This window comes from Marmota marmota, unplaced genomic scaffold, assembly GCF_001458135.2.
Source record: "Marmota marmota marmota unplaced genomic scaffold, marMar, whole genome shotgun sequence".
Classification (NCBI taxonomy): domain Eukaryota; kingdom Metazoa; phylum Chordata; class Mammalia; order Rodentia; family Sciuridae; genus Marmota; species Marmota marmota.
Window position 1 is genome coordinate 30,155,954 of NW_026000229.1, and position 20,603 is coordinate 30,176,556.

The 20,603-nt window shown below is 37.5% G+C and overlaps 1 protein-coding gene across 3 annotated transcripts in view; it reads right to left on the reverse strand.

Moving 5' to 3' along the window:
* Positions 1–2,318: 2,318 nt before the first annotated feature.
* The window catches only part of Galk2 (galactokinase 2), a 101,840-nt gene continuing 83,555 nt past the window's right edge, over positions 2,319–20,603 (reverse strand). For all 3 annotated transcript variants that reach the window (XM_048793167.1, XM_048793168.1, XM_015480096.2), the window contains 3 exons: positions 11,570–11,780; positions 3,076–3,082; positions 2,319–2,355 (listed from right to left, as the gene is read on the reverse strand). In XM_048793167.1, coding sequence (XP_048649124.1) covers positions 2,334–2,355; positions 3,076–3,082; positions 11,570–11,780 — 240 coding nt within the window. In that variant the 3' untranslated portion in view covers positions 2,319–2,333. The remainder of the gene's footprint in view (positions 2,356–3,075; positions 3,083–11,569; positions 11,781–20,603) is intronic.

Genomic DNA, 20,603 nt, shown 5'->3' on the forward strand with positions numbered 1-20,603 from the left:
TATTTCAAAGATATTAGGGAGCTCACTAAATCTATTTGGACTCATGACATATTTCTGTTCTCTGTTAGAATGTGAAAAAAATAGGAGGGAGGTGATCAGAAGCCAAGGGAAGCAGGCAGTTAGGAACTGTCAAGGTCACTCCACAGGAGCAGTCTGGATATGACACTCAACTCTAGATGCTTTATCAGCTCACTAGTGCCTGCTAGACCTAAAGCCCCAGAAATAAAAATAATCCAGAATGGCAGGAAAAGCCTAGTACCATTGTTCACATCCAGGTTTCAAGTGACCTGAGAGAGACAAATCTAACGTTAGTTTCCACCACAGAAACTGTGTATGCTGGCGAGAGGCACTCACCCGGGAGCTAGCTGGTGAGTGCCTCTCACCAACATAAACAGTAGACTCCCTGATATGAGAGAGGGGCTCAGATGCTAGAGAGCACCTGCCATTTGCCCCCTGCAGAGTGAATGCCATGACTATCAGCTTTTGAGTCTTCTCTACAGAACAACAACCCGGTTTTCCTCAAATGACTGAATTTCAAGCCGCCTTCACCTGCTTATTCCTGTGACACAGCTTAGTCTTTATCTATACTTCTTAAAGGGTGGCTACCAGTTCTGGGAGTCAGTTCAATCTGTGCAAGAGAGAGCTAAACCCCTCACATCGGTGCAGTGAGACTCTCCATGTAGCTTCAGATCACCAAATTGCATAAAGGTTTATGAATACAGAAGAAAGCAGAACATTGTTTTCAGCTAATAAGCTAAAAAGTGATAAATATCTTGGAAATCAGACTTCATATAATTAATCAAAACTAAGTATGCAAGTCTCAGAGATTTGAAAATCTTTACCATGTGAGTATATAATTAATCTTTCTGAGATGTTCATGCCCCCAAATACTTTCTTATTGTTAGAAGGAGGAGCTAAAAGCAGTGTGGCTTTAGCTGCTTTTGCATAATCACATAGCTGCATGCTACTGACCAATTTCTTTGCAAAGTAGAAAACTCCAGTGGGATCAACCAAGAGCTGGTTTCCAAGAACAGCAATCCAGAGGAAGATGGGAAAAACCACTTCAGAATCCACTCTGGAGTCCTCTATTTTCCTATGCAGCAAAGTTATAATAAGTCCCTGTTCTGAGGCATAGACTCTTTGGAGTATTTAAGCAGTATAATGGAAAATCACTATACAATCCTCATTGAAGTTGGACTGTGGTTTCAAGTTTATTTTCCTAGTAATAATATTTTTCATAAATGTGAAGTTTCTGAAATGGTCAAACCCACAAAAAATAAACTGCTGCTTTCAGCCACATTAGTATCCCATTCCCATGCTGCAAAAGACTAAATTAAATTAGCATTCTACACTTAAAGGGAAAAAAAATCTCTAACTACCTGCTTTTAAAAGCAAAACCACCACCAAAAAAATATATATATGCACTTTCAACACAAACCATATTAATTCATGGAAAACTACATTCCAAGAGGCATTTGTGAGTATTTTAAAATCCACAACATAATACCATTTTGTCTAGAAAGAGTAACAGCACCCACATGTTTATAGCTTCCTTTTCTCACATTTCCAAAGAAGCAAGAGCCAGCACTGTTGGTTTCATAATAAATTCTACTGCTCTGATATTGAAACTATTGTTCTAGTCACCCTCACCTGCCTTTTACTCTCTGGTGATATACTAAGCTCCTATGAGTAACTCCAGGGTCATTCACATGACAAGACACAGCCTATCACTCCCTTCCTTTCCATTCTATATTCTTATCTTCCTAGTTTGAAATTTTATCATCCCACGTCTGAACTATTTCACCACCTTCCAACCACTTTCCCTCCCTCCTCTGATCAACTTGTACACAGCTGCCATAATAAACTTCCCAAATCACTATTTTGTGGACTTCCTGAATATTTCATTGCATGAAAATTCAGCACATTTTCCAACTGTTCAACAAAATGAAGGCCCCTGGATGCACTCAATCTTTCCCTCTTATAGTGTGATGTACCATCTCCCTCTCCCCAACCTCACATGAAATGTTCTGCTCCATTGTTGCCTGTCCACTGGCAGCACAGAGTCCCAGAGGGATGGCCAGCATCAGTAAACTATTCAGATTGATTCTGCTTTCCTCAGCATCTCTTTAAGTATCAGCTGGATCCACCTCTTCCATGAAGCTCTCCAAAAATATAAGTCATATGTCTCCATTCTTCCCAACTCTGCACATCTTTAACATCTGTGCATGCCTTTCTAATTATTGTTATCACACACTGCTTAAGGAGGGCAGCAACTGTGCCTCTTCACCTTTATAGCCCAGGTTCTCAATAAATGTCATTCTGCTCCCATCGAATCAGCCAGGGAAGAATTTGAAGCTGCTCCCTGGATGAACCGCATTTTTGTGTTTCCTTCTCTTTCTTGGGGGAGGTATTTTCCTGCTAACTTCCCAGAATTTCACTACAACTTTGTTCTTGGAAAAAGTGAAAGAAGGAGACAATCTCAAGTCATTTGAAAAGGAGCCTAGGGAGTTGGAAAGGAATCTTGGTCAACGCAGAGCTAAATGAAGGACTATGGGAACAATGTCACGCTTGCCTACAGCTAGCCTGTCCTGGTATTTTGACATAAAAGGGAATGGCATCCTGTCTTAGCTTTCTTCTATTAATTGAATTATAGGAAAAAAGAAAAAGGAAGAGAATTAAAAGGGATGAAAGAGAGGCAAAGAAAAATCAGTGCTTATCTGAGAAGTAATATATTTCCATAAGAATACTTTAGTAATTATTGTTGTCTTTCTACAAAATTCTCAAGTAAACGAAGGCAAGTATTATGCTGGCCTTGCTGATTACTAATGTATAATATCTAGTACAGTGCTTAAAGAGTTGGCCCTCAATCAAATATTTGTTGAATAAAGGAATAAAATCTACTTCTATTTGCTAACCTAACATGACCAAAAGTAATCATTGAGCAGATTACAACAGTTTAAGCAAGTATGAAGCTATGTAAGCTGCCATGTAAAAGGGCTTACCTAGAGCAACATAGGCTGTTGCCCCAAGCTTTCTTTTGAGAGGCATGCACTGCAGCAGATTAGGAAGAGTGACCTGAGCACTGGATGAGGGTAACTAGGAGTAAAGGAGCTTTGACTCATGTGCCCTCCTCTGAATTTCCACATGGCAAGTATTCAAGACAGTACACCTAGCTAGAGTGTAGCTCAGCAGTACAGCATGTGTGTAGCATGCTCAAGGCTCTGGGTTTGATTTCCAGAATGGAAGGCAGGCAGGCACAAAGAAAATACACCTATACTAATACCTGGACTTTTCAAAATACACTGAAGCATTAGGAAGATAAAAATGTTTCACTTTCATAACCATCAAACATCTCATGAGATGTTCCAGACCCGGAGGTGTTTACAATATAATTGGAATTATCCTAAGAGGATAAATGAGGATGCTTCTATTTTACAACATTCTGTGATGACACATGTGTTTATGTTGTTCTCCGGGGACCAAGGTGGGAAGTGAGTGCACACAGGCATGAGTTTGTTTGTGGTTTCTCTGAATTTATGTTTATGTGCTTTTCCATAAGCAAGCCCTGTGTATAAATATAAGTCTCCTTCCCTTTATCAGATTCTTTTCCCCCTTTTCTTTGTCCCTTTTCATCTTCATCCTCTTTGTCGCCTTTCCCTCATGAGTCCAAAATTCAGAAATGAAGCATAAATCTTGATATTTCTCATGCTAATTATGCAAAATTTCATATTCCTTCTTCATGCAACACTCTATAATTTCTCAATTATATTATGTTAAATTATACTGCTTTCCTTTGTAGGTGGTCTCTGGTCATTTAGCTGCTACATCAGTGGCCCTTGACAAAACACAAGTCAATCTTTATGTTCTCTCCCACTTCAAACTTTCCAAAAGACAACAGGAGGAATCATCTTCCTCAATATTTTTTTTAAACTACACATTGCCTCTGTCCAGAATGTAGAGTAGTGGCCTATGACATTTTTATCTGAAACCTACAGCATAAATGACCATGAGTTGAGACTCTCGTATGGTTAAAATTGTTAATGTCTATACAGATACAATGGCTTATTATTTTATTGTTGTTGTTACTTTTGATATTTGGAAATAATCTGCTAAAAGTCACAAGATCTACTCATAGTTACATGGAAACAAATGGTACAGTGGATAGGAAATGGTATACAATTTCTAATTTAGAAGTTCTTGCTAGGAAACTTTCTCCTAAATACTTTGCAAAAGAAAGAAGGCTAGAAGAGGTAAGTGGTTAATATTAGAGATGTTTTTCAGGATCATATCCTAGACTATTAGAATAACAGACTGCTGAAAAGATACTGTATGAACTCAACAATACAGAGAATGAAGTGACAAGCCACCAGGACTAAAAGAGACTTTCACCAGACCAACATAGATAAAAAGCCAGTATGAGAGAAATACACAACATAAAAAGAGGTCTATCTAATTTACAAGTGAAATTAACTTGGAATTTAAAATAGAAAAATATTCATTGACTCAATGTCTGCAAAGAAATGGCAAAATCATATTTTATATGAGAAAGTGAATTGGTTCTCATTGGTATCATGAATTTGATGGAATATTACCCAGATACACAGCTTGAGAAGTATGGTTGTCATTAGGGTTGTTTCCAAATATTCCAATTCATCTCACACAGTTAAGACCGGGCTCTTCAGTTTGTAGATGGCATTTTATTTAATATCTTTGTGAAGAATTTAAAATGACCAAAGAATCTATACTTACATGTCTCATTAATAAAATGGCAGTTAAATTAAAAAAAAAAAAGACTGGGGTCTTCTCTCCCCACACCCCAACAAAGTTCATCACATCCATGTGATTTGCTTTGGCCAATCAAGTTAGAATAGGAGTGATGTGGAACACACTGTGGTAGACATTAAGAGCCCATGAGCAATGAACAACATTCCCTTCCTTTCTTCTGCCACAGTGATTATGAACTAATACAGTAAGATGGAGTCCCTTGCCTGCCAAACCTAGTCCCTGAGTTTCTCAGAGGAATTGACTCCTTTGCTGACTTGTTTTGGATATGCAGAGTAAGCAAGAAATGCATTGTTGGATCAAGCCACTGTGACTTTGGAACTGCTTCTGAAGCACAATCTGGACATACCAACAGAGGATAGAATCACTATAACTAAAATAAAAGGACTTAGCTATATAAAAAGTTGCTTTGTCTACAAAGAAAACATTCATCTGTACAGAAACATAAAAATGTGAAAATAAAAGGAAAAGTGGCCAAAAAGGGGAAAAAAATGGTAAAATGTTAGCTTCTTAGGAAGATAATAGTAGAAGACAGTGTCCTATAGAAGATGTTTCGGAACCAGCAGAAGAGTAGCAGAGTAGAGACATTATTTTTCCTCATACCTGCAGAAGCTTCATTCAACTCAAAGCAGAGTGTCCAGTAAGTTCCCAACAGACCTTTGGATGGTTTCATCTCAAAAAAGGTAGAGACATGTCCATGATAATTACAAGCAAAGGGAATACTGAGCAACATATCTTTAGACTTAAAAATATATATTTACAAGTTTAGAAATTATAAATTTTCTTCTTTTTTTCTTTCTTGAGGCAGCCATGGATGTTAGGGCCAGCAAATGTAGAGCCAAAGAAGTAGGTGGGCTGAGGAGGTGCAGGAACTACATCAAGGAAGCAGGTAGGGCTGAACCACAGTGGTCAGAGCTGAGGAGCCCAAGGGAACAGGTAATGTCCAAGCAAGAAGCGGAAAGGGTGAAGAAGATACATGCCACAGTCAGGAAACCAGGTACATACAGGCAAACCAATACATACACAAAGTATGATGAGAGATGTGTTTTATGCTTCTAAGATCTATGCAGGGATATCTGGTGCCACTGTAGTTCATGCACATTGTTACTTATCTGTTGGCCTCAGGAACAAGAATTATGTCCACTGTTAACCTTGTGGGATAAAAGGCAGACCCTGGTGCTAGCCTACCTTCCAGTAGCTTAAGTACTGACCAGTACACAGCACACATCACTGGTGCTCTCTTTTACAGAAGCTAAAAGTGTTAAGATGCTCAGTCTTTAAAATCGTACTTAACATGTTCACATTCATCTTTAGTTCCTTTAATATTTGCAGAAAGGAGATGAACTAGAGAATAGAGGTATGTGATACACATCTGAAAGACAAAAGGAAAACACCATTCCTAAGCTATCTGAAATATTAGTTCACCCCTTTTGTCCCCCTTGAAAATAAAGTAGGAACCTTTACTCCCAGCAGGAACCTGCCCTCCATGACCAGACAGCTGAGGAGTCAATAAAAGCTGAAGGACAAAAAAGAAAACACCAGGCAGAGTGGGAAAGGAATAGGGCTAAATGAAAGCAGGCTTGACTTCCAAAACAACCTAAAACATAACATCCTTTGTTAATAACAAAAATAGTTATTATTTGAGTTATTCTTTTATACCTTGTTTTAAAAAAACTATTAATTTATTTCATCTTATAAAAATGAAAACAGGCAAAATCAAAGGACGCTTTTTGTTTGGCATTATCATTATTAGTCCACCATGTAGAGTTTGAGGATTTCTCTTCAACCAATATATATAAACTCTCGAAGGATTTATAATTTCCTTCGGTGTTTCTTCTAGATTTTTATGGAAAACATTTCCCCCCAAATTCTTACAGGAACAGAAACTGAATCTATTGAGATCATACAGTTTGGTGACAAATATTTTACAAACTATTTTTAAATCAGTCTCTTTAATATCTGAAAACAGTAAATTGGACATTTAAATGACGGAGCTGATAATTTTTATTCTGTAAAATACCTTATACTTTTCTGTTATATAAAAACAAACCATTCTTCTTAAACTTAACCTAAATGGACAATTTATGAGAACTGAAAAAGTTCATAGAATTTCTCAAGGTTCTACAACATAACAGTTCATGCATATTATAGCCAAGTTGAATTGTTCCTTAAATACAGCAAGCTATTGGATGCCACACAGCCTTACCACTTTTAAACCCAAAGCATCAGAATGAGAAAGGGCCAAAAGGAAGCTCTTTATCTACAAAATAACCTATCTTCATCAGCTTCCTTTAGTCTCAAGAAAAAAATGAAAGTCAAGCTAAAACATCATCTTCCTTGCTTGGAAAAAGACTGCTAAAAGCAGCTTATAAGAATGCCAAGAGGAGAATGTGATTCCAGAAAAAGTATGGGATTGAATCAGAAGGCTAGGATTTCAGTTCCAACTACCTATGTGATCCCAACAATCACATAACCCTCTCATCTCCACTTCCTCGTCTGTGTGATAGGGATAACCCTGTATCAAGAGTTGCTGTGAGTTCAAATCAGATATGTGTGAAAAGTGAATGAAAAGCCATAAAGTAAATAAAATAACAAGATGTATTCTTGTTGTTTAGGGTTGTTTGTTTGGTGTGGTGTGGTGTGTGTGTGTGTGTGTGTGTGTGTGTGTTTTACCATTAACTCTAGGTGTCTTCCTAAAAAGCATTCTATGCCAGTGTCCTATACTTGATCAAAAGCCATGAATATCACTTATAACTCTGGAGAACACAGGATCCAAATAGACTGACCCAGCAACTGACCAGCACTTTGTCAGAATATGGTCACAGGCAAAGTTGGTAATCCAAGGAATGAAATCTGTGTCCAGTTCAGCACAGTGCAGCTAAACAGCCAGCTGGGTCACCTCAACCTGAAACACTGTGGACATTCTGAAAATGAATGTTTTCAATACATTCTCCCTTCTTCAAACTAGCATCCAAAGTACCTGTCCATTCTCTTAGTTCCCATTTTTCCATGAATTTCCATGTTTGTCCTCTAATATGTGTCCTTGACTTGCATCCTGTGATTGATACATGCGCCTAACTCTCCTGGCTCTAATCACAGATTCACCTTTTCCTCTTGTGCCATACTTAGAAAATACCCCCTTCTCAATTAAGTCTGGCCCCTGCCTCTGAGAATCTAGGATTCCAGACCAATAGACCACACACTTAAACAATTCCTACCTGTAGGCAGTGTCGAGCAAATAATTCTTAAACTATTATTAACTGGTTCTTAATGATGTTTGTAGTCATTCAAAACATCTAAAAGATTTGAGGATTTTTCTTTGAGTGTGTGTTTAATTTTAATGGCCTCTGAGCATTTCTAAATCTAATTATTAGAAATTTGGAAAGAGAAAATGACTATTGCACATTGGCCTTTGGGAGTCTGGTTGGTTTAGCAGAAGCTGCAAACCACAGTTTTGTTGTAAACATCTCTCCCTACCCTGTCACCTCAAGGTCAATATCTCACAACTCACACTTATATCCATGTGGAAAGGAGTTTTGCCAAAATGAGACATAGGAAGTCTCTGTGTCCCTAAAAGTCAAGGGTTTCCATGATGGAAAAATTAGATCAGGTCAAAACTAAGCATGCTCAAGTGAAGGCACCTAGAGTAAAGGGCAGTGGCACTCTCCAGAGTCCTCTGATGGGATAATTTGACCTAAATACAATGTCATCTTCAACATTTGTTTCAGATCTAAAATCACACAAGGCAAAATTTCAGAAAGGACCAAATGAAAAAGAGTAAAAAAAAAAAGATTTTGGTCCCTAAAATTCAGCTGGAAATTTGGCTGGGGCTAGATGGCTAGATTTAGAAAGTAAATTGAGTAACATTAATCAAGGCAACTCCAGAATCCACAGACTAATTTATGTTCACAGTTTTTTTTTTAATTTATTTATTCAAAAAGTAAAAGGGAATCCTTAGGGTGATAGGATTACAAAATGGATTCATTCATTCAACATAGATTCACTGAGTACAAAACAAGAGTAAATTATAGTGATACAAATGGAGCAGTGGAGCAGTGATTTTAGATACAGAGGTAAGATGAAGCACACATCACTTTTACAAAAGGAATGAAGTCAGTATCCTATAGACAAAAAAGTGAGTAAATACATAGTGATACATGTGCTACAATTAGCAAATTATCTTTTGTATTTTCCAAGTTATTCTGGGTAATTATTTCAAAAGGTGCAAAAAAGAAGCAGGGAAGGAAAGATAAGCAGATCTGGAAAGAAAGGTCATGGATACAGAGAAAAAGAAAATAGCTTGTGAGTAGAGAAAGATAAAACATATTGACCTTTACAGATAGGTTGAAACTATATTTCAGAAAAGTAGACAAGTCCAGTTGGAAAATAGTGTGTTTAGTATCAAAAGTCCAAGCTGCTAATAAGTAAGTGGTGCGGTCTAGCCAAGGCAACACTGCCCACATGTCTGTGTATAGGTTCAAAAGGCAGCCAGGACAGAACGGAGTTAAGGCCAGACTGAGAAGAAATCTAACACATTAAGGCATGTGGCCAATTAGGTGATGTGAACTAAGGCATAACACCATGAAAAGACTGCTTTAAGAACATCACTTGACAGTGAATATTCTCAACATCTATTAAGACTTCCTCACTTCTTCATTACCTCTTTGTTTTTTATTTAAATAATGTACCATTGCATCAAACTTAAAGATAGATGGAAAGAAAACACTTATCCCAAAACCACTTCCAAAGCTGTAATTCCCTAGTTTTGCTAGCCATCTATACATTGACTTTACTTATCTTCTATTTCTTCTTTCCACTTTCCTCCCTCCTTCCCTCCCTTCCTCCTTTCTACTCTTCCTTCCTCCCTGGACACAAGAAGTCACCAATTCCAACAGAATTCTCCTTTATGGTCTCAAGAATCTACAGTTAACCAAAGATCCCCTATCAGAGGCCCTTGTTACCCAGAGTAGAATAGTGCAATCCTATGCGACAGCCATTGAGGCAGTATTTCTGTCATCACACAGCACACTATACCTCATGGTACATATTCTCCAATACTTTGCTCCTGTGTTTCCTTCTTTACGCAGGCTCTACTCTCTGCCTGGCATGCCTATAACCCTCTCAGTCTGGGAAGTCCATAACTTTCTTTCAAGATCCAGCTTAGCTGTTCTCCCCTCCATACTCTCAGGGGTCTTGACTAATACCTGTATTTTAGTAGGTATTTGTTACTATGATTGTTGCAGGGCTCTCTTCCCCTTTATATACTACGTCACTAGAAGATAGAGGCCATGTTCTACTTGTCTTTATATCCAGCATTCAAAAGAAATTAATGCATATTGGCTGAATTAAAGAAACTGTCTTAGGTCAAAGCAGAAAATGTTGTTTACCTGGGAAATCTTCCTATCCAATTCCCTACCCATCCTCTTCATTTCATACTTTTCTGGTCATGTAATTTTCTCTCACTCCTCTCTGCTCTGTTTTGTCTACCTCAAATTCCGTCTGACTGCTTCTCTGCCTAGGAAACTTCTATTTATTATTTAACTTTTGGCTCACTGCTATCTCATTAGTAAAGCTGGCTTTGACGTCTCTTTTCTTGTCTCCAAAGTACACTCCATCATCACACTCATCACTCTGGGAGCACCTCCATTACCAAGCATGAATCTTACACAATTACTTCCTATTATACCTATTTCTATGGCAAAGCTGAGGCAACCTTTAGTTTACTGCTTTTCTGGAGCCAGAGTTTTTGGTTTTGTGAACTATCTAGGCTCCAAACAACTATACAACTTTACTCTTATAGTGCAAAACCAACTACAGCAAATAAATGGCTGTGTTCTAGTGAAAGTTAATATTACAAAAACAGGTAACAGGCATCATTTTGCCATTCTAGAAACTTAATCAATGTTCATCAAATTAAAATCAATCTGGCAATGTTAGAAACCCAAATGCAATCCCTGCCCTCAAATGATTCCCTTATCCCATTCCAAATTTGTCAATGGTGGCAGCCTTGAAGACTACTTCACAGACAAATCCACAATAGGAACTCAATAACCAGTCATAGAAACAATCCAAATGGGATGGAAATGGGGCTTTGGGGGGCTTGTCTTTTTGCCAAATTCCCACCCTTCCTAACCTCACCTTAAAGGGAAATTAAATCTTAACTAAATGTTCTTGTCACTAATACTGACCTCCCACAAATAGACAACCTTTACTTCTAAGAGGAACAACTACTCCAAGACTCCATACTGTGCCTCCAACTTGTACTTTGCCTTCATCTCAGCTTCACCTCAGCTTCTGATATTATGTGTTTAAAAACAACATTATCTCAAAGCAGCAGGCAAATAGAAATAAACTTCCACTCTAAAGTGGGCAATGGGTTTCAACCTAAGCAGTGAAAACATCCTGGTGTTCCACAGTATTGTTCCAAGCAGTTCTGAGCACTAACCTAGATCCTTTTATATAAATAACATAATAACCAGGAAAATGAATAAGGAAAAAAAATAAGATGAAAAAAGAGAAGCTTATTAAGTTGCAAACCGCTTGAGGCAGGAATCATGTCTTAATCACCTTTGCCCAAACAAAATACCTGGCATATATTAAGAAATTTTTGGTAATGAATGAATTTATGAACCTAAGCACCTAGATAATTTAGTTGCCAAAACACACACTTTCTCTAAATTATCTCAAAACTATGCTTTAAAATTAGCTCAATCCTTAGGGAAGTTTGAAAACCTTCCAGATATAAGTGGGGGAATAATCCATGCCCTCCTTTCTCCAGCAGACTCACCATCTTGAGTGTTCGGACTCAGGATTTGTGTTCTGAGTTCCTCCAGGCTAATTCCCAGACACTTGCAGATCTCCTCAGGGCTGTAGGGTTCAGAATGAAGGGCATCCTCTGTGACCAGCAGCATTTCTTCCAAACTAATCCCTAGTTCTGTCTGCACCTCTTCCAGTCGCAGGACTTTGTCCCATTGCAAGCTTTTGTACTTAGCCAGGAGCTGCAAGTTCAAACCAAGACATCAGTCAATATTCATTCCAGGATTGATATATACTATTCTAATTAGTTAGAATCAATTTTCAGCTGTTTAGGGTTTTGTTGTTGTTGTTTGTTTTCTACTCAACCTATTGAAATTTCCCACCATTGCTTGGAAGTGCATACTGAGATCGGATGTTTGCAATTAAACATGACTATATGATACTCACAGGCTAGTTAGATACCTGTAATGAAACATATATATACACATACATATGCATATGTGTACACACGCACAACTAATCTCCTACTGATTTTTTTTTTCTTAGTCTATCACCACTTTTCCCCAGGGCTATTTATTTGAATAACTTCATTATTTTATCCCTATTCAGTTCATCTCTACTACATCTCCATATATAAAGTCTAGAGAAAACTGATCAACTCTCATGTGACGTGGGTCCTGAGATGAACACTGTATGCCTGATTTCATTAGAGCACTTCCTGTTTACTACATGCGTCTATGAAAATGCCTAATGAGTTTAAGTGTCTGGGCGTTTAGAGTCAAGTCCCAGATTTTAAATGAAAACCTCATTGGTGACCTTATGAAAAATCCTTTCATTAGGTCGCTGGTAGTAGTAGAGCTGTATGTTTCTCCACCCTCAAGAAAAAGAGCCTGGCTTTCAGTTGTCTCCTGAGGCAGACCCACAAACTGATGGAGAATACAAACTGATGGTAGAATACAAACCAAGTCTTTCTAACCAGATCCACTTATGGGAATGCCAGTCCAAAATATATTATTTCTCTCATTTTCCCCAAACCACTGACATTCCTTCAGAGCAGGTGGCAATGAAAAACAATGAAGATTTCTCTCCCTAAATAAATCATTGCCTGGGTGTGAGGACAGCAGGTGCAAAAAAGAAGCAAGCAAGAGAAGGGGAAATTAGTCTTCAAGGAAATGTGCATCTGATTTGCTCTTCTATTTTGTTAATGATTTGATTTTCTTTCTTTTAGAGAGGAAGCAGGATTTACCAAAAGACTATTGTAGTTTGGTTAGGGCCACTCATTTCTAAAGAATGTTAATAACAGAAGTTCTTACATTTATTAATCATCTTTTTTAAAACCCTGGCTCATACATTTGAAAAGAGTTAATGATTTTAAGGCAGAACTGGGAAAAGAGACAATAGAACTATGTTTTTTTATTCAATTATTTCACAGAACATGGTGCCACTTTTAAAGCAAAGACATAAGCTAAGACCTTTCTTCTGCCCTTATTTGCTTAGCACATTTAATTAGTGTTTATTGGCAGTGATGGGTTGATAGCTCTACCAAATGACCACTCATTCATTCATTGAACTCATTCATTCATGTTCTATATGCCAATGTATTCCAAAAATATTTATAAAGTCAAACAAAATACAAAATAAATATACATTTATTTTATGTGGAAAAAGAGCAGAAGTCAATGATCTCATACAATAATGTTTTCTGTGAAATGTATCCAGAATCCAACCAAGATAAGCAATGAAGCTAACAAACATAGTTTGCTTCAAAAAAGAAGTGTTTTTTGCTTCTTAAAATCTTCAACAAACTTAGAAGATAGGTATTATTACACTGAGAGATGAAAGTAATTTGTCCAAAGTCACCTAACTAGTAAATAACAGAGTTAGAAATTGAACTCAAGACCTATAGCTCTTTCTTGCTTCCCCCAGGCCACATTCTTAATGAGGTACAGATGATATCTATGTTGTGTTACTCCTATTAGTTCAAAGCACTGCCTAAGTCTTAGAAAGGCGTTTCTAAGTATAAACTAAGGTTTTTGCTAGAACTGAACATTCCAATTATTTAAAAACACTTTGATAAATGGATTTCTTTGAAAATAAAGAAAAAGGAAAAACATCAGAGAATATCTCCTTATAATAAAAGAGGGCACTTCTTTTTTTAAAGAGAGAGAGAGAGAGAGAGAGAGAGAGAGAGAATTTTTTGTTTTAATATTTATTTTTAGTTTTCAGTGGACACAATATCTTTGTTTGTATGTGGTGCTGAGGATCAAACCCAGCGCCGCACGTGTGCCAGGCAAGCGCGCTACCACTTGAGCCACATCCCCAGTCCCGAAAAGAGGGCACTTTCTAAGAACTTTTCAGTCACAAGTTCCCATCCTAATTCTCACTTAACTAGTCACATTACCCCATACATTTGATTAAAAAAAAAAAAAACTGGTCCAGCGATGTACAGGAAAAAAGCCTGTGAGGGATGCCTGAAGCCCATGATTCAGTTTTCACAGGATCCCCCTATATCCTTTTCCCTAAAGACAAGAGAACTAATATGCAGAAGTTCACATTCACTCCAGCAATATCTCAGTTTTCTGTTAGCCCAATTGTCCACTTGGCCCTCAGCTGAAGGGTCTACACAGTCAACTTGGTGTGTATTTCAATTAAGGATGAAATATACCACATGTCCTCAACAACAGCTGCACAGCCCATCATCTGTCGAATTGCACTACACTGGAAGAGTAAATTAGGAAAGCCGCTTAAGCCTGTTGAAATTTGGCTCAGGAAGCAGAGAGATGACTTGCAGATGAGGGAAGTGGGTGGGTAAGATTGCTGTTGCTCAAAGACAGAATTTCATGAGGGAATTCATCACTTATGGTCCTGCTGACTGGCCTACTTCACATTTGTGGGGCAGGGCTACAGGTCATTTCGTCACAAGTTCCTCACTCAGTAGCAGGGTGGGGAAATAAGAAAAAGCAGTTCTTTGTCAACATTCACCATTTTCTTTTTTCCACAGCAAACCCATTAGGTGTTCACATCAGATACTACTTCTGGGAGGTTCCTAGCTCTGTCCCATGATCCATGGACATGAAAACAAGCAACACGTGGTTTGTTGGGTCAAGGAAAGAAGCACTGATATACAGTGATAGGATAATGTCTAAGGCAGCTTTGTCTCAGAAGCAGGCCCTCAGACAAGAATGGGGGGCAAGAAGTTGTGGGGAAGGTGATCCTAAAGAGCACTAATAGAGAAGTGGAAAGTGAGACAGGAAAAGGAGTCAAACATGAAGAGCACTGATATTGACAGATGAGAGTAAGTCTGTGGGGCCCTCTGAGAACTGCATGTATAAACCTCAGCTATAACTTACACAAAGGGGAAGAGAACTGGGATATTTACCACTAACTCCTACTTATGACTGGTTAAAGATGCTCTCAAGGGAATGAGATTCCAAGTCATCTCAGATTCAAAGTAAAGTACTAAATACTCTCCTACAACCAGAAAAAGTTCTCAGTCCAAAAACGGCCCCATTAAGCAGAGTTCAAAGATATCGACCCTATCAGAATCTACGTCTATTCAAACTATCTCATTGTATTAACCTGTCAAAGGAAAAAGTACCAAGTTTTCTCCTCACCAGGTCAGCAAAAAGAAAAGCTACCTCTAAAAACAGCAATTCATTCAACAAGCTACGTTCCATACAACATAAATACTTATGATAAAAATTTTAAATAATACCTAAAAGTTCAAAGTACAAAAAGAAAAATAAAATCATTCATAATCACCCCCAATGAATTAACCATCAACTGGGTTTTTTTGTTTGTTTGTTTTTTCTTTTTTTGGTGCCAGGGATTGAACCCATAGGTGTTTAACCACTAAGCCACATCTCCAGCCTTTTTAAAGTTCTATTTTGAGACGGATCTCAATAAGTTACTTAGTGCCTCGATAAATTGCTGAGGCTGGCTTTGAACTCACAATGCTCCTGAATCAGCCTCCCAAGCTGCTGGATTACAGGCATGCTCCAAAGCACCCAGCTTAACTGCCATTTTGATAACCATCCTATCTTACTTTTCTTTCTGCATGCCTACACATATAGTCTGACATAAATGGAATCATACATAGCTGCTTTTATTGGGGATACTCTAAAAAAATCTTTCCCCTCAACCTTCTTCCAACTACACAGAGCCCTTCTCCAGTATTCCACACCACATAGTGACCTCTGTTCATGTACCATCCATAACTACCATGAACACATTCACCACATTGACCTTCCCAATTCTTAGTCTTCCCCATTGTCATGTTTTCCATATTAGTTTGCAGGCCACAGAATAATTCTAGTTGTGCCAATGGTCCTACTACAATCCTCTCCACACCCTCCCTCAACACAAGCTCTCTTCTCTAAGGCAAACTTCAGTATCGTGCTCAGGATCCCATTTATGCTTAATTCCTAAGGGAAACAATGGAAAGAACAGAGGCTAAGACAGACTTGGACTCCTCCATTCACTTCAAAGATGTCACCACACTACTTGGCCTGAAATTCCAAGTATGTAAAATGAAGCATTCACAAGCAATTGTGAAGATTAAATAGTTATTAAAACAAAGTAACACCTTCCCTGGTCTAGAAGAGGCACTCTGGGAGGATCAAATTTTCTTTCCTCTGTACATTCTTCTGACTTTTAGCCAATTCTCTCTCATTTGACTCCTTCTTCTATGCCTTCAAACATATATGAATGTTTCCTACTTTAAAATTCCTTATTCTTTATCTTTCCATTGCTTTCCAACAACTATAACAGTGGCTATCCTCACCACTTCCAGGCCTTCCCTAGCCATTCTAACCGTTGAATATGGTCTCCCAAAGACTTCCTAATCTCCAAAACCACTTGCAAATCCATTGGTTTTTTTCTTAGACCCCTTAATATTTATTTATTTATTTGTTTGTTTGTTTATTTATTTATTTAAATCTCATGTGGGTGTGTGTGTGTCTGTGTGTGTTTGTGTGTGTATACGTGTTTGTGTGTTTGTGTGTGTGTGTGGTACTGGGGATTGAACCCAGGGCCTCATGTGTCTAGGCAAGCCACCAAGATACTTCCCCATCCCTTTTGAAACTTTATTTTGAGACAGGTCTCACTAAGTGAGAACCTGCAAATATCCCACCTCAGTCTCCTAAATGGCTGGGATTATATGCATGTACTATCAGTCCTGGAATTCTCTTAATTTTTAATTAATCCATAATCTTAGACCTTTCTTGGTACCCACTTTCAAATTCCCTTTGCATTGGCTTTCATAGCATTGAATTTTCCTGGTTTCCCTCTTGCCTCAAATGTATATATCATTTCCTTCCAGCACTCATCTTTTTTTTTTCTTTTCTTATTTAATTGAAGCCATCTCCCAAGCTTATTCTGATCTTCTGAACTTCTCTTGCTATATTTTTCCCCCAGCAAACTGAATTTAGCTATTGGTTTCAACTAACTACTACCTTAAAACAACTACATCTGACGGCTATATCGGTGACCAACAGACACATTCAAAGCTAAAATTACCAAATACTTATAAGAAAATTCCATGGGGGAATTCCAGTCACCTTCCATCCTACCTTTGTCAAACCTCACAGCAGCAACACCATACGTTTTACTCATCATTTCAGCTTGAAGCTGCAGCCCTTATGAACTCAATGCTTTTCCTTCATTTGTGCACATCTGCATGCAATGAGTGTTTACTGAGTACCTGGCACTTCCCTGGCCCCAGGCAGACAGACTGCAATGACTGAGGCACACATGTCTTTAGACCACAGGGAGTTCACAGCTACCAGAAGAGATAGAATGTTAAATAAACATTACACAGTGAAGAACTTAATCCAATTGTGATAAACTGCTCTAACTGAAAAATATAAGATGTGCTTAGAGTATATACAAAAGCACTGAATCTAGTGAGGGTAGGGAAGATGTCCTAGAAAACTTTTCAAAGTTATTGCATACATGTCAAAAGGAAAACAGAAACACAATCAGGAGGACTTGGATGCAACCCTTTACAAGGTCCAGTGATAGCTTCTCTCATCTCTCTTTCTTTGTATCCTACCCAATACTCTTTAAGACACACTTCTCTTCATCAAGTCAAAAGTTTCTGCTGTTGGAATAATATTTCTCAAATCCCCTGCTAACAACATTAATTAATTAATGTCTCCCTACTATTTCCAGGACTAAGTCTGGGTAATCCTTAATACAGCACTGAAGGGCCTGCCAAGGCCTGTTTCCACTGAACATATTACCAGTTCCCCAGTATGTCCCCCCGCTGCCATACAGCTTGGACTCACCAGTCTCTGAAAACTCCATGCTAGAGTCTTGGCAGTATGCTCTATTGAATTAACAGAATGGAGGAAATTGTCTACATTCTTGGGTATTTGGTTTTTCCCTGCTCAAATTCAAGGAAACTGCCAAAGACCTAAGAATATTATGCCAACTCCTCCTCACATTCTATCAGACAAAGAATAAGTTCCATATTGACCACTAAGTGGAAAGAGCTGAAAAACTGGGTGAGTGATGGTCCCTGACCAGAAAGGCCCTCAAAAGAATCACTGGAAATATTCCCTGAAGTGTCAAAGGACCACATGAAACTCTCTCCTTCATTGCTCCACACATTGCCACAAAGAGTTGAGGATATGCAAAAAGCAACAGTATAATTTCTCTTCCCTACTTGACTTCCCATAATACTTATTATTGCCATCACAATTTTATCCCTCGATGTAACTAAAGGATACTCTCTTTTATAGACATAATATATTTCTGGAAAAGTTTAAGCCACTAAATACATGAAAAATATGAAGGATTTTGTGCCCATTAAAGATTCCTACCACTTTGTTAATTTAAGAACATAAAAATGTGCCTCACTTAAAAGTATCATTTACGCAAGTAATAATTATAAATCTCTACTGAGTTTTCTTTGAAATGTTTTTAATTTTAGTTCAAATGCTCTATAAGATTATGACTTTTAATGAATCTAAATCAATTAGTTTTTGAAAGCTAGTGGAGAGAGGCAGAGACAGAGAGACAGAGACAGAGAAAGGAAACAAGAATAAAAGAAACTCAATATTAAAGTAAAACAAATAAAAATCACCTCTATTGGTTTAGTGTACTTCCTTGTGCTAACTAAATATGAAAGACACTCAATTTCAAAAAAGGATTTAAGGAAGATAGGAGAAGAAGAAAAATAAACATTATTCATTACATCTTTGCCCTGTGGAGCTCTATCTAAAAGTATCCTAACTAGCCATTCTCCACTGACATATTATTGTCTGCAAACATAAAAGTTTGTCCTGATTGAGATAAGCCTCTTTGCCTTTTAACATGAGTTTCTTATTTGATAAGACTTATTTCAAAGAAAAATTAATTCTACTCACCTACTACCAAAATGGAAGAATGAAAACATAAACCATGTTGTAAGGAAAATATGCTTAACAGAATCTCAGTCTACATTACTAAGCAAAAACATATTCCTAACATCAACATCTCTGGATACAGCACTTATCAGCAATTTTATCTTCATTTCCCTATTATACAGAACCTTGGATTCTAATGATCTGCAGCAACCTGATATAGAAAATTGTCTCCATTATGATGAAGTCTCCCACTTTTCCTCCATATTTTGAAAGAGAGGAAATATTATGTATTTTAAACAATGTGTCTTATCTACATCATTTGGGGAAAATATGTGGCCAAAATTCAAATTCAGATGTCAATTTCACTGACCAAAGTACCTCTAAAATGAATATGGAGCTATGTGTTAAACTCAGAGGATATCCTCCAGAATAGGAGGTTGTGGAGTGGATTAAGATCTTCAGTTACTACTGTTTCTGAGTGTTTCTTTTTCAGAAACACTTTTAGTTAACTTTTAAGAGACATTCCCCCCATACCACAATTTTATTCCTCATTTTCTTCTTGCTTCTTTGGACCAGAGTAGTGACAATATGAACCTTTTCAAATGTCACCTGTGGCTCTAGTAGAGGATATATAATTTCGTGATAGAACTTTCAAAATAATATTGTGTATGTCTGAGGTCTTCTTAGGAAGACAACACTTACTCATCAACCTCAAGATAAAAAGTCAACAAGAGTAAACCTCAAACAAATAAGACTAATTTCTTCCATCTCCCTAAAGAGGAAGAATGTCCTAAGGGAGTAAAAGTTCATTGAACCCTTGATATTGAAAAACTTATTGTACTCCTTTTGTGTATATGAACTGATCAGATGCTATGAAAAGTTCAATGTTAAAACATTTTTCTACATAGGTTTTATAAATTATCTTAATAAATTTCAAATATAAAACATTTAAATCTTGATCTATTTAGAAAGAAGGTATAAACCCTAAAACAAAAAAACACTTTTATTTTTCTGGCTTATCATATCTCTCCTCTCCTTAGCTTCATAACCTCATGATGCAGGAGTAAGAAGACAAGTGCTTAGTCAGTCACAAGGGATAACTGCACCTACATCTCCACAGGATCTAGGTCAGTGCTGGGCACACAAAAGGCACTTGTAAAAGAAAAATTGTGAAATGTAGGGAAATAAATGGGACAGAGAAGGTAAAACAAGAAGTAGTCATTCATTTACTCAAGAAATGTTTATCCTGCACCTATTTCAGCCTAAGCACTAGGGATATAAGAGTTAACAACATGGACATAGCCTCAACTTTCAGGCAAAATCAAATCTGAAAAAGGAGACAGACATTTAAAAAATAATTGTGATAAGTACCATACCCGACAGATGCAAAATATAAAGAAATCCTAAGGAAGTCAAGGAAGGTTTCTTTCAAGGACATTTAAATGAGACTTCAGAGAGGAGTGTCCTGGACATGTGCAAAGTTCCGGAATTGAGAATGAACTTCATGGCTGGAATGTAATGAAAGTAGGAGATACAAGAAGATGAAGAAGATGATGTGCACAGGCTTCAGGTATTTAGCTCTCCAGCTGGCAATAGGACTTTTTACCTTATTCCAAAGAAATGGGAAGCTTCTGAAAGATGGTAAGCAAGGAAATTGCCAGATAAGATTTAATTTTCTAAACCATCATTATAACTGTTTAATTTAAAGAATGATAA